The sequence below is a fragment of the Rhinolophus sinicus genome, chromosome 1 (assembly GCF_057876585.1).
Source record: "Rhinolophus sinicus isolate RSI-liver-muscle chromosome 1, RSI-T2T, whole genome shotgun sequence".
In the NCBI taxonomy this organism is placed as follows: domain Eukaryota; kingdom Metazoa; phylum Chordata; class Mammalia; order Chiroptera; family Rhinolophidae; genus Rhinolophus; species Rhinolophus sinicus.
In genome coordinates, this window is record NC_142501.1 from 57,910,073 (window position 1) to 57,923,309 (window position 13,237).

At 48.0% G+C, this 13,237-nt stretch overlaps 1 protein-coding gene across 1 annotated transcript; it reads right to left on the reverse strand.

Moving 5' to 3' along the window:
- Positions 1-489: 489 nt before the first annotated feature.
- On the reverse strand, positions 490-12,814 carry NACA (nascent polypeptide associated complex subunit alpha). Its single transcript, XM_019742374.3, has 9 exons — positions 12,682-12,814; positions 11,749-11,820; positions 3,646-9,186; positions 2,359-2,444; positions 2,092-2,169; positions 1,674-1,820; positions 1,146-1,274; positions 804-926; positions 490-618 (listed from the first exon to the last, which is right to left on the reverse strand). Exons 2-9 carry the CDS (start codon positions 11,816-11,818, stop codon positions 604-606), a joined length of 6,189 nt encoding a protein of 2,062 aa, XP_019597933.3. The 5' UTR covers positions 11,819-11,820; positions 12,682-12,814; the 3' UTR covers positions 490-603.
- Positions 12,815-13,237: the final 423 nt, after the last annotated feature.

A 13,237-nucleotide genomic window follows, 5' to 3' on the forward strand; every position in this document is an offset into this window, starting at 1 on the left:
GAGTTGTCTGCATTGTATACAAGTCAAAATCCTCTCCTTCATGAAGTACCTTTTAATTTGATATAAAATGAAGTCTTTTCATCCATATTCATTATGCACCCTCTCCAACCCTGTACCAAGCTCTTACATGTCAAGATGTAACCAATGTGAACTGCCTCTCAGAGGGAAGATGAGGCCCAATATGTGTTCAGAACGATGGTAGGTCAGAGACGGTGCTGGTTATTAAATAATCAGCATTTGCTTACAGTTAACATTTGGGCAAGAAACTGAAAACGAGAAACTTCACAATTAAGTTATAGTCTCTGAAGACAACCAGCGTCTTAACAGATAGCCTAGTACAATACCTTCTTACAAGCGAAAAGGCTGAGGTTTTCAGGGGTATCTGTGGCACTAAAGATTCTGAAGCTGAGGTCTTAAGAGTAATAAATGTGTTCTCATTTCTAGAGTATTAATGTATTTTTTTGGAAAGAGACCAAGCATCCACTTGAGTTCATCCCACAAGAAGCCATAACTTTATTAATGATAGAAACAGTACAAATTTCAAACCAAGCTGCGGTTACTCTTTTGAAACACCAAAAAAAGGTCCTTGTCTTTTATAGATGGTTACATCGTTAATTCCTGTAAGAGAAAAAAGATCATCAGAGGCACAGGCAAACAGAGAATTCAAGTCACTAACACCCGAGGCAACTCAGGATAGCCTTTGGAATGAGGCTTCCTAATCGGCTGATATTAAGCATAGAAAACACAGTCGCCCATAATTGATCAGGGCAGAGGAAGTCAGGAATAAAGGCTTGGACACTTACCATAATAGCATTTACAATATCATTACTGTTGTTCTTTAGGGCTCGGACTGCCTTTGCTCTCGACACATTTGCTTGTGACATGACCAATTCGATGTCCTTAACTTCCACACCTGTTTCATCAACCTGAGAGGGAAAAAACATGCAATAAACTAAAGGCAACAACAACTTCAGTATAGTTCTTTGGAGTCAGGAGGCTCTTGAATCTAGTTTTAATTTAACTCAAAAACTATTATACTTCATTCAATGGGATTCAAGAGCCTAAAACAATATAGAATTCACCCATCAATACAAACATACTACTATCTGGAGAGGATTAAAAGTATAAAATATTTCCTTGTATACCTCTTCCTCTTCGCTCTCCTCTTGTACAGTTGGAGTCTGCGTGTTTTCTTGAATGTTTGAGACAGCTTCACCTTGAACTTTGAATTTCTCAGCAGCTGCTAGCTGTGCTTGCTGAGATAAATCCTCGATCTATAGAGCAGAAAATAGAGATTCATGTGATATCAGTGTGCAGTAAATGAGAGAAATCATTTACATCTTTTCCAAAGTCACTCTAAACCCACTTCAGGTTAATTTACTAAACAGCTTTAAATTGCTTGCCCTCATTCAGATTATCTATCACTGTATAAATAGCTTAGGCTTTAAAGCAGTAATTCTCAACTAGAGGGTGATTTTTGCTTCCCGGGTGGATATCTGTTAAATACCTGGAAATTTTTTTGGGTTATCACAACTGGATATGATGCTGCTAAACAAACATCTCTAATGCATAGGGTAGCTCTTCCACAATAAAGAATTATCTACCCCAAATGTCAATGGTGCTGAGGTTGAGAAACTCTGGTCTAGAGCAGCTCCCAAGAAAACTTTCCTTACCTTTGCTTCCCCGAAAACTATGTAGGTATCTGAAGCTGGGCTCTTGTAGACATCTGGTTTTGTGATGACAAAGAGGATATTCTTAGATTTCCGGATAGTGACCCTAGTAACCCCTGTAACCTGTCGAAGACCCAGTTTGGACATAGCCTAAGGAATAGAAAAGAACATCAGATTTTCAACTTCTTTAGAAGCAGCTTTAGGAAGGACCATAATACCACATCCAAAGAAAGCCTTTTCCTGGGCTAAGAAAAGTTTATGTAAGAATACAGAATTGGTTTATAGGATTCTTTTATTTTCTGCCATAGTAACTTCTATTAAATAAACATACTACCACTACTAAGAATTCTACTTCAGTTCCCTCTGTTCTAAAGTTGCTTCATCAGAAACTTTAATTCTTGCTTCTAAGTTAAAATCTTACCTTCCGTGCTTTCTTTTCACTCCGGCTCTGTTTTGCTTTACTGACAGGTTCTTCATCGATTTCAGCTGCTGCTGCCAACTAAGAAGATAAAACAGCTGTGAGTAAGCTGGAATGTAAGACTTGGCTAACACAACCCCCCTGCGGTTTTCCCCTTTATGAAGATTTATAGCTCCAGATACATAGCTACATGAAGTCATCTTCTCTGATCAACTCTGGTTCTCCAATGCTTCCTTAACTCAAGTACTTATACCAGTAAGAAATACCTACCTGGGCTTGTTGTGTGGTAGCCTGTGTGGAATCTTGTTCCTCAAGCTCTGGTACTGATTCATCACTGTCAGATTCTGTTCCAGACCCTAGATGACAAGTAACTTTTACTATTTTATAGTAGAGATTATTAAGGAGGAGGCACTTCACTATGGCCTGCCTGAACTAGAGGTCACTGGCTTATGTTAGATCTTGCAAAGTTAAATGTAAATCAGCTGACTTGTATGAAGTCAGCTCAACAACTCCCCACTTAGTCACAAACTAGTGTGTACACATCCATTCAAGACCCAGCCCCAGAAATGAGAGGTAATTACCAGATACAGCTAAACAGTTCATACACTATAATGGCTTCCTATCCCTCAAGGTCTTTACTTCTTGGTATAGGCAAACACCAATGACCTATGTAACCCAAATCCTACCCAATAGCCCAACCACCCCAGAAAGGTTCTGGCAGACAAGGGGTCTGCAGATACAGTGAAGTGAAAAAACAGTATGATCACATAGCGGAGGCAGACCAGGGAGGGCACTTTCCCCTCATCCTTTAAACTGGGTTGGGGGAGGCCAGAAGCAGTTGTGTACACACATTTAAGCCTTATTTTCAAACCACTCACCCTAGCAATTTGATCTTATCAATATAGCTTAAAGATTCTCAATGATGCCGACCCATAGTTCCAACAGTCACCTCTACTAGTTATTGTCCCGTGACCTCTCCCATATCTTTCAAACATAATCCACATATTTTAAGTTTTCCTCAATTGAAAGGCCAAGCATCAATAAAGACTACTGAGGGAAAAAAGCATACACCGGCACCATTCTCAGGCTAGGAAAAATAGATCTTTTAAGAAAAAGAAACCCCTGGGCACTGGTCATTACTAAGTCTAAGAAGTGAAAAGAAATTCACATGGTTCCAATATTCAATAGTTTCCCAATATTTTAGCAAATCCCAGGCCCAGGGACAAGGTTAGTGATGTGGTAGAAATTAGAGCAAACTAAAGATCTAGTAGGTCTTGGTTTTCAATGTCAGATCAGTTAGGTAAAAAGATGGCAAACTCAGGTTAGTCAGGACCCCATTACACAAGATGATACATAATGGACTATCTGAAGTGATGAAAACCAAGACTCTCTTTCACATTCCTAGTGCTTTTGCATTTAAAATTATGATTCTATGTTCTATGTCCAAACAAACAGATATTCTGAAGAAAGCGGCGCATCCTAGAGTTAGTACTGGTGGGTAGCCCCCAGGAGGGGTGTGGGCGACACACCATGCACACGGCAAACCAAGGCAAATACCCTTGTTGTTCTTCAGAACAGGCTGCTTGGCAGAGGGGGTTGGGACAGGGATCCCAGCAGGTTTGGGGCTGGGCATGTTGACGAGGACCGACTGGAAAGGCACTCCCCCCGAGATTGGTTCCGGGGGAATCAGAGGCGGCAGCTCATCCTCATCAGCAGGGGCTGAGGGCTTACAGGGTGATTCCAGCACCAGCCCAGGTGAGGACGGCAGAGGTTGCTGTTTAGGAAGCAGAAGGGGCACTGGGGAGGGAGCAGGAGGCAGAGAGACTGATGGGGTGGGTGCTGCAGAAAGAGATGCTGATCCAGCTTTAGGAAGGACCTTCTCAGAAGCAGCTTTTGTTAGAGGGGTAAATGTCTCAGACTCAGGAGGAGGAGCCACAGGACCCTTTGGAGAATGAAAAGAATCTTTGCCTTTTAGGGGAGAAATAGGGTGGGATTTTGGAATCTTTGGAGAAGTGCCTTTCTGAGCAGAGACTGTCAGTGGAGGGGCTGGAGCCACTGAAGAAAGGGGTCCTTTAGTACCATTCTTAGCCGAGGGATCTGGGCACACAGGAGGTGAACTCTTCTGGGCTGGTGGACCTTTCTGAGTGGGAGCTGTGATGACTGGTGCACTTTCTGAAGCTGGGGCAACAAGCACTGCTTTGAGAGCTGTGGGGTCTTTCTTCACTGAGAGCCCTTTAGATGCCTGAGGGGCATTGGACCCCAAGGAACACGCGACTGCAACGGGAGAAGTAGGGGAGTCTTTGGGGGATGGGCTTGCTGGTTCCTCTTTGGGCAGAGGAGGAATTACAGGTGAGGGATTGGGGGCCCCTTTGGGGGCTGAGGCTCTTTTGGGGGCTGGAGACTCTTTGGGGACTGGAGAAACCACAGCTGAAGGAGTAGGGGCCCCTTTGGAGGATGCAGTTCCTGGGGCTCTTTTGGGGGCTGGAGTTGTTGGGGCCCCTTTGGGAGATGTGGTAACTGGGGCTCCTTTCCGGGAGGAAGGAGTCGCAGTCAAGGGAGCAGGGGCTTCTTTGGGAGATGCGGTAGCTGGGGCTCTTTTGGGGGCTGGGGTTGCTGGAGACTCTTTGGGGGCTGGGGTAACTGGGGCTCCTTTCGGGGAGGAAGGAGTCCCAGTTAAGGGAGCAGAGGCCTCTTTGGGAGATGCGGTAGCTGGGGCTCTTTTGGGGGCTGGGGTTGCTGGAGACTCTTTGGGGGCTCCTTTAGGGGAGGAAGGAGTCCCAGTTAAGAGAGCAGAGGCCTCTTTGGGAGATGCGGTAACTGGGGCTTTTTTAGGGGCTGGGGTTGAGGGAGACTCTTTGGGGGCTGGGGTAACTGGGGCTTTTGAGGAGGAAGGAGTAGCAGCTGAGGGAGTGGGGGCGTCTTTGGAAGATGTGGTAACTGGGGCTTTTTTAGGGGCTGGGGTTGCTGGAGACTCTTTGGGGGCTGGGGTAACTGGGGCTGCTTTCGGGGAGGAAGGTGTCCCAGTTAAGGGAGCAGAGGCCTCTTTGGGAGATGCGGTAACTGGGGCTTTTTTAGGGGCTGGGGTTGAGGGAGACTCTTTGGGGGCTGGGGTAACTGGGGCTCCTTTTGAGGTGGAAGGAGTCGCAGCTGAGGGAGTGGGGGCCTCTTTGGGAGATGTGGTAGCTGGGGCTCTTTTGGGGGCTGGGGTTGCTGGAGACTCTTTGGGGGCTGGGGTAACTGGGGCTCCTTTCGGGGAGGAAGGAGTCCCAGTTAAGGGAGCAGAGGCCTCTTTGGGAGATGCAGTAACTGGGGCTTTTTTAGGGGCTGGGGTTGAGGGAGACTCTTTGGGGGCTGGGGTAACAGGGGCTTTTTTAGGGGCTGGGGTTGAGGGAGACTCTTTGGGGGCTGGGGTAACTGGGGCTTTTTTAGGGGCTGGGGTTGAGGGAGACTCTTTGGGGGCTGGGGTAACTGGGGCTCCTTTCGGGGAGGAAGGAGTCGCAGCTGAGGGAGTGGGGGCCTCTTTGGGTGATGTGGTAGCTGGGGCTCTTTTGGGGGCTGGGGTTGCTGGGGATTCTTTGGGGGAGGGAGGAGCTATAGTTGAGGGAGTGTGGGCCCCTTTGGGGGCTGGGGTTGCTGGAGACTCTTTAGGGGGTGGGGTAGCTAGGGCTCCCTTGGGGGCTGAAGTTGCAGCTGAGGCAGTGGGGGCCTTTTTGGGAGAGGTGGTAGCTGGGGCTCTTTTGGGGGCTGGAGTTGTTGGGGATTCTTTGGGAGAGGGAGGAGCTATAGCTGAGGAAGTATAGGGCGCTTTGGGGGCTGGGGTAGCTGGGGCTCCTTTGGGGGAGGAAGGAGTCGCAGCTGAGGGAGTGGGGGCCTCTTTGGGAGATGTGGTAGCTGGGGCTTTTTTGGGGGCTGGGGTTGCTGGAGACTCTTTGGGGGCTGGGGTAACTGGGGCTCCTTTCGGGGAGGAAGGAGTCCCAGTTAAGGGAGCAGAGGCCTCTTTGGGAGATGCGGTAGTTGGGGCTCCTTTGGGGGAAGAAGGAGCTGCAGCTGAGGGAGTGGGGGCCGCTTTTGGAGACGGAGTTGCTGAAGCCCCTGTGGTGGGTGGGGTAGCTGGGGACTCTTTGGGGGATGAAGTTGCTGAGGCTCCTTTGTGGGAAGGAAGAGCTACAGTTGGGGGAGTGGGGGCGTCTTTGAGGGACAGAGTTGCTGGGGGCCCTTTTGGGGTGGGAGTCACAGCTGGGGGCTTGGGAGTCTCTTTAGGGGGTGGGGTTGTTGGTCCCCCTTTTGAGGAGGAAGGAGCCACAGCCGAGGGAGTAGAGGTCCCTTTGGGAGGTGGGGTAGATGGGGACTTTTTGGGGGATGGGGTTGCTGGGGCTCCTTTTGTGGGGGAAGGAGTCATAGCTAAAGAAGTGGGGGTCTCTTTAGGGGATGCAGTTGCTGGTCCCCCTTTGGGGGAGGGAGGGGCCACAACTGGGGGAGTAGGACCCTCTCTGGGGGCTGGAGTGGGGGAATGCTTCTTGACCAGTGAGACTTTAGGAGCTTGAAAAGAAAGATTGGCCTCTGGAAGAACGGAAGCTTCAATTAGAGAAACAGGGGACGAGAGATTTCCAGCAGGAGTATCAGGGATAGCAGGTACACTTTTAGAAACAGAAGGAGCAAGAGTTAAAGTAGAAGTAGCTGAACTCTTCTTGGTTGGAGGTCTTTTAGTCTGAGGAGACACACTAATCCCTAAAGGAGACGGGGAGTCAGCCAGGTAAGTTCCTTTGGAAGATGCAGTAAGAGAAGCACCAGAGTCCTCAGGTTGGCACCCTTCAGGAGAGGAAGCCATAAGTGCCAATTGTGAGGTTCGAGAAAGAGCATCAATGTTCTTTACACCCCGGGGAGTACCACCAGCTGGGGGAAGAGAGGGAAAAGGCTCAGACTTGGAAATATCAGAAGCCAATGCCAAGGGAGCTGGAGAAACAGAAACATTCTGTGGTGATGAAATCACAGCTGGAGCCCCAGGGCAACTTTCAGGGGTAGGAGGAACCAAAGGTAAAGTAGGAAGAGTGGAAGTACCCTTCTTGGCTGGGTGGCTTTTAGGAGGTAAAGAGACAGCTCCTTCTAGAAAAGGGCAGGCTGTAGTTGTAAGAGTGGAGGTGCCTTTGGCAATTGTAGGAGCCATCCCCGAAGTGGCAGCACTTTCCAAAGGAAATGTAGCCATAGTTGTGGTGAGAGAACTTTTGAGAAGCCGACACGTGGAGTCTGGGCTCACATAAGGGTCTGTCCTGGTTATAGAGGCTGGGGAAGTAACACCCAGGGGAGAGGCAGTACTGGCTGGCTTACCTACGGGAAGAGGCTCCACAAGGCTTTTCTTCGCTAAGATGACTTCAGGAGAAAGAGCTATCTCCAGAGGAGATGATGTACTTTGGGGACAGGGGAGATTTTTAGGGCCTGCCAGGGACAATGGTAGTAGAGTGGGGTCTTCCTTGGTAGGGAGTCCTGCCTGGGCTGGTGAAATAGGGGCTCCTACAAGAGAGGCAGGTACAGTCTGGAGATCTTTTTGTGTTGGCAACTTTACCAATACTGAAGCAGGGACACTTTTGGGGTCCTTGGGGGCTGGCAGAGGAGAGACCGGTATCCCCAGAGTGGTTGTTATTTGAGGAGCAGGAAGCTCTTTGGGAGCCAGAGGTGCCACAGCCAAGGCAGTATGGGAAACTGATTCCTTACTACTTATGGGACCTGATGAAATTGGAGGAGACACACAAGTAGTGACCTCAAAGGTAGACGGTGCTACAGAAAATGTAGAGGGATTAGTCATCACAAGTGAGGTGACTCCAATAGAAGAAACAGGAGCTTCTTTTAATCCTGGACTCCCTGGAGAAGCAGGAGGAATCTGGGTCACCAAAGGCTGTTTTTGAGTGGCATCAGGAGAGCCTTTGAGAATGAGAGAGGCTGCAGGAGGTAAGGGAGAAGAGATCGCTGCATCTGAGGAGGCAGCAGGGCTGTAGGAGGCGATACTAGTGATGGTAGAAGGGCCTTTGTCAGCAGACAGAGCCAGGGGGGAAGGTGGAGCCCCCACTGGAAAAGCAGCCACAGCAGCAGGAACTACCTCATTTCTGGAAGGAAGGGGAGGAATTACAGATCGCCGAGAAGAGGCCCCTATGGAAGAATGCTCTACAGAAACGGTTTCCACTACAGGATCTGACAGGACAGTAGAGCCCGTCTGACCCATAGGTTGGACAGTAGAACCAAGACAGCTCTGATGTAAAGGTGAAGGATGAGAGCCCCGAGAAGTGAGGAAAACCGGGGACACATTGGGAGCCACAGGAACAGGCTGGGTTGAAGGAGATAAGGCAGTAGGTGAACTAAGGGGCCCCTTTAGGCTGAGGCTTACAGGGTTTTGTGGAGAAGTAAGAGCTGAGGAAACAGGGCTGCCTTTGACCTGAGGGGAAGTGACGGCTAGGGGAGTGGCGGGGGAGGTCTGAGCACAGGAAGCTACTCCAGATTGAACGGAGGCCAAGGGAGTTACCACGGGAGTTACGAGATGGGAAGGATTAGCACTGACTGTACCGGGAGGGATGGGGGTACCTTTCAGAGTAGGGACTACCTGAGAGGGAGCTTGAATAGGAGAGGTCTTTGGCCCTGAGGAAGCAATGGGGGCTGACAGAGATGTCACCGACCCTGACTCAGCCACAGGAGCTGAAGGCGAACTAAGAGGGTTAGGTGGATAAGCAGAGCTTTTCTGAACTGAGTGGGGAGCCAAGGCCACCAGAGCCAAGGGAGCTGAAGAGGAATGGGCACCTTTCAGAGTTGGAGTTATCATGGGAGAGGCCAGAGCTAAGGCAGCTGGGGAGATGGGAGGCCCTATTAGGTTTGGCAGGAAAGTTGGGGTGTCAGGGGCGGCTCCCAAAGGCAGGGCTGTCTCAGAGAATGACTGGGGAGAAGGAGCTTCAAAGGAGGTTGAGGCAATAGTAGAGGGAGAAAGGAATGGGGAAGGCTGGATAGGGGTTGCCGGAGGGAACTGTTGGGGGGCCAGGGAGCAAGGAGGGGGAAGGGTAGGTTCAGGCTGCCCTAAGGCAGCAGTGACACGCAAGGCTGAAGACACAGGAAGCAGAGCTGGAGGAGAAAAGCAAAAAAGGGGATAAACAAAGAAAGGGAAGGAAAAAAATAAAGGTGAGTTATGCAGCCCAACTTGGTACAACATGCTTCATAAGAAACACTGGAATTTTTAATCTGAGGATGAAAGTCACCACACAGGATTAGACAAAGGTAACAGGCAACAGCAACCTTCCTGGAACATACTACAGTAATCAAGTTAAGAATACATCCCTCCCATTCCTTCCTCAAATGAACCCTAAATCTTTCTCACAGGCCATATAATAACCACTAGAAGAATAGCTATTCCACCCTGTCCACTCAAGGATCATGAACTAAATAAAACAGATACTGAAACGGGAACAAGGAAGGTAGTGAGTGGTGATAATGATGGGGAATTAGAGCTGAATGAGAAAAAACAGGTCTTTATATGCTCAGGCTTCCACTAGGTCAGGAAAAATCTGACTCTTAGAATAAAGTTTTAGGAAGGGGGTCTGGCACAAGTCAATTCTTCCTAAAGTGGACACTTCAGAATTTAATACTAAAGTATTACATTAGCCCACAGCCTCCCTGTGCCTTGGTTTACTTACTCCAAACAAAAATCCAACCACAAATGAGCTATACTCCATGATCTCTACAGACCTGCCCAGGTAATGTTAGCTCTTCAGACATCAATCTAAGATGAATTAGACTGCCAGGAAGAGCTTAGTCACAAGGGTAGGGAGTGAGTGTATTATGAAACTGTAACCTAACTTGTTAAACCTTTGGTCTATTTTGGAAGTAGGGAATTGGAGTGGAGCAAATATATTGGTTTCCCACCCCTTAATCTGGACAAGCATGTCATTCTGCCAAAATAGACCAATATTTGGCACTAGAGTAAAGCTAAGCAAGATTTTCTGAATGACAGAAAAACCCATGCTTACTATTCAGGACATAATAACATTAGAGCAACAAATGCTCAACACCTAGAAGGGCATATTAAAAAAAAAAAAAAAAGCCCATAGCATCCAAATTCACAATTTACACAACCATAATTCGGAAGTTCTTAGAGTAAAAACACAGCCAGCTCAACCAGTATTACCTGGCGAGTTGGTAGGTCTTATGACTACAGTACAAATACAAACTTAAAATGTTTTCCTCTGACTGGACCTCAAGATGGGATAAGACCCAGATTACTTGGTTTAGACACCATAACCAATTCCCGAGTTAGTTTCCTCATGCATTCTAATAATTATTTAATTATACTTACAGGGAAAAATCTGAGTGTTTATCACTGGCACTCCCATTAATACCAATATTAGTATTAAACCTATGGCGCAAGCTCAAATTATTCAGGAATAAGTTTAATAGCACTGTCAAAGGATTGCTTCAGAAGCAAATGGAATTAGTTTTGACGCTTGAAACCAGATTATTCTAAATTCATCTGAACTTCAGTCTCCACATTTGCAAAACCAAGTTGTTCAATGAAACGCTATGATTTTGTCAAACACTGAAATTACAGGATTTTTTAGAGACAAGGCCTTTATTTTTTCCCTTCCTTAAGTCCCTGTAGTTCAAGGATTTCATATTGCTCATTCTCCAGCTCAGGGCCCCCCCCTTTTTCTTTTCTAGCAGCTGTATTAATCCCTTCAGCTGCTAAAATCAGACAGGCGGGGAGGGAGAACCATAATACTTTCAACTATAAACAACTCTATTTTAATTCCAGGAGACAAAAATTGCCCTTAAGTGACAGGTGCAATTTAAAAAAAATAATGAATTTACCATAAGAAAAAAGCGAGGATGGAGTTGACAGCCTGAAGATCCCCCTCATTTAGTTCTGCACAACTGACTCAGCAAGATCATCATTATATTTTTTCATTAACCCCCTTTCAAACTGTATAGAGATGTATTTTAACCAGAATTCAAAACTTGCCTTTACACTATGTTCTACATCCATAATTTCAAAGCTGAAGAGCAGTCAAAGGAAGGCTTTATTTCAATCGTGGGTTCCAGACCAGCTGTTGATGCAGGCCTTATTCCAGCACACTAGAAACATCTCAGCACCAATCCATAAAACAAGTTAACCGAACTAGAAGGGCCCTTGGGCCCAGTAGGACACATTTACCACCAGCACACATCTCATCCAGACATGTGATGATGGCACAATGCCAAGCTCTGCCATCTAAAACCTTGATGCAACTTGCTGGCTGGAACTTCACAAAAGCTCAGGTCTCCTCGGCCTGCCAGTGTCATCCAGTTCTAATTGGTAAGAATCACTGAGCCCCTGCACTGCTCAGTTTTCCTGTGTATATGAGGTGAGGGTTCCACAGCCGAGTTCCCTTTGAAGCAGTTGCCATACCTACAAAGCGGGCCAGGGAGCTTTTAATGTTCCTGAAACTTAAATATACTGTTTTTATTCCACTCCCTAAAGAAGTCCTTCTAGGACAGCAGTTAACATTATGGATTCTCCTCCCTGGCAGAGCTACAGCTCATCCTCTTTAGTAAGAGTTAACTCTGAAAGAAGTGTATTCTTTTTGTCACTTTACCCACCAAATGGTCTTAGGGTCAGTCTTAATTAAGGGCACGGGGGCTAGGGGAACCTACCTGTCTCAGCCTGCGGCTGTGGCAACTCCTGCTCTGTAGCAGGAACGGTTTCTGTGGCTTCACCGGGCATTTCTGAAGGGAATAAAAATAAAGTCTCAATTGACTGGGATCCGTTCTGCTGCCCAACCCAGAGTCAAATACTCTTAAAAACTCTGCGGAGGACTTTAAAGGAAAAATCATGAGGGTGTTTAGGGGCAACCCTCCCCAGAGCAGCTGGGAATAGGTTGAGAAGTATGACATGACCCTCAGAAATCCGGTCAAGTGAATCACCTTCTTTCACCACTCAACTCTTCACTCTGTAGAGTGGACTTCCCAGTGCCAAGGGGTTCATTTTATTCCATATTCCAAATCTCACAAGGGCAGCAATCAGCATTGCGTTCTCAACCCAAGGGAGGACCTCGGTCTGGCTGACCGTGGGAGGCTTTAAAACGCTACCTTGACCCACCTCCCCATGTACGTTCACGCTGTCTGGGCTGGGACCTCCAGGACTCCCGTTTGCCTACTTCCGGAAATCCGAAGGGGAAAGAGGGTGCCCTCAATCCCAACACTCGCTTGTCACAATAAGAACGATGGGGTGTGTGTATGGGGGTGGGGGGAGTTTCCAAGGCTGTGACCCTATAACCTATGGATTCTCGTGAAGCCGTTCCCAACAGCAGATACATTTCGCTTTCGCCCTCAGCACCGCAACCGCCCCATCACCCCAGGCCTGAACTCCGGACCCGAATCGCGGCCCTTCTGCCCTGCTTTTACCAGGACACCAATCGCAGACCCCATTTTGTCCGGAGGCCCCAAAGCCACACTTCCCAGTGTCGACTAGGAACCCGGCGGCCGCATAAAGCCTCCAACTCTCCTTAGCTCTCAATCCCCCGGGCAGCTTAGCCTGCAAGAAAGGCGGATGATTGCGGATAGAGCAGCGGCGAAGACAGAACTTACTGTGCGGGAAACGCGAAACCAAGATGGCGGCAGAGAGAGAACGAGCGAGAGCGTGACCCACGCCTGTTGCAGAAGGAAGCCTGGTAGAGGGGGCGGGGCTAGAATCTGCTTCCGGGTCAGGGGCTGCCGGGGCAGTCACTTCCTTTAACTAGTGACCCCTCCGTCCGGCTGTTCCCGGAGGGTGGTGATGAGGTCTAAATAAGGGTAAGAATTCAGAACAGGACGCGCTGCCCTGGCAAGAACTCTCATTTTGGAGCCACGCGGTCCTTAGATAGCCGACCCCTTCCCGTCCCCCAAGTCGAAGAATTTTTGATACCCGAAGGGTAACTGCAGTGAGAGAAGCAACAAACCTTTGCCCTCTGGTCAGCAAAATAGTCACAGCAGTATTAAGGCGACTTCTAGTTTTCCCTTCTCAAACAATGCAGGAAAATAGGCTTTAAATAATATCGAATGCCAGAGATTGTATTCACACCAGTGGAAGTTAGCGGTGACCTAGGTTAACCCTTATTTTATTTTTGGAATACACAATTTGGACCTATGTTGAAATTATAGAGGT

What these genes read in the sequence shown, in the direction of transcription:
- NACA (XM_019742374.3), bottom strand. Translation starts at nt 11,818, where the DNA reads ATGCCCGGTGAAGCCACAGAAACCGTTCCTGCTACAGAGCAGGAGTTG. An exon ending in ACAGCCGCAGGCTGAGACAG is followed by an intron (nt 9,187 to 11,748) that starts GTAGGTTCCCCT and finishes TTTCTCCTCCAG; the next exon opens with CTCTGCTTCCTGTGTCTTCA. An exon ending in TAGTTTTCGGGGAAGCAAAG is followed by an intron (nt 1,275 to 1,673) that starts GTAAGGAAAGTT and finishes TCTGCTCTATAG; the next exon opens with ATCGAGGATTTATCTCAGCA.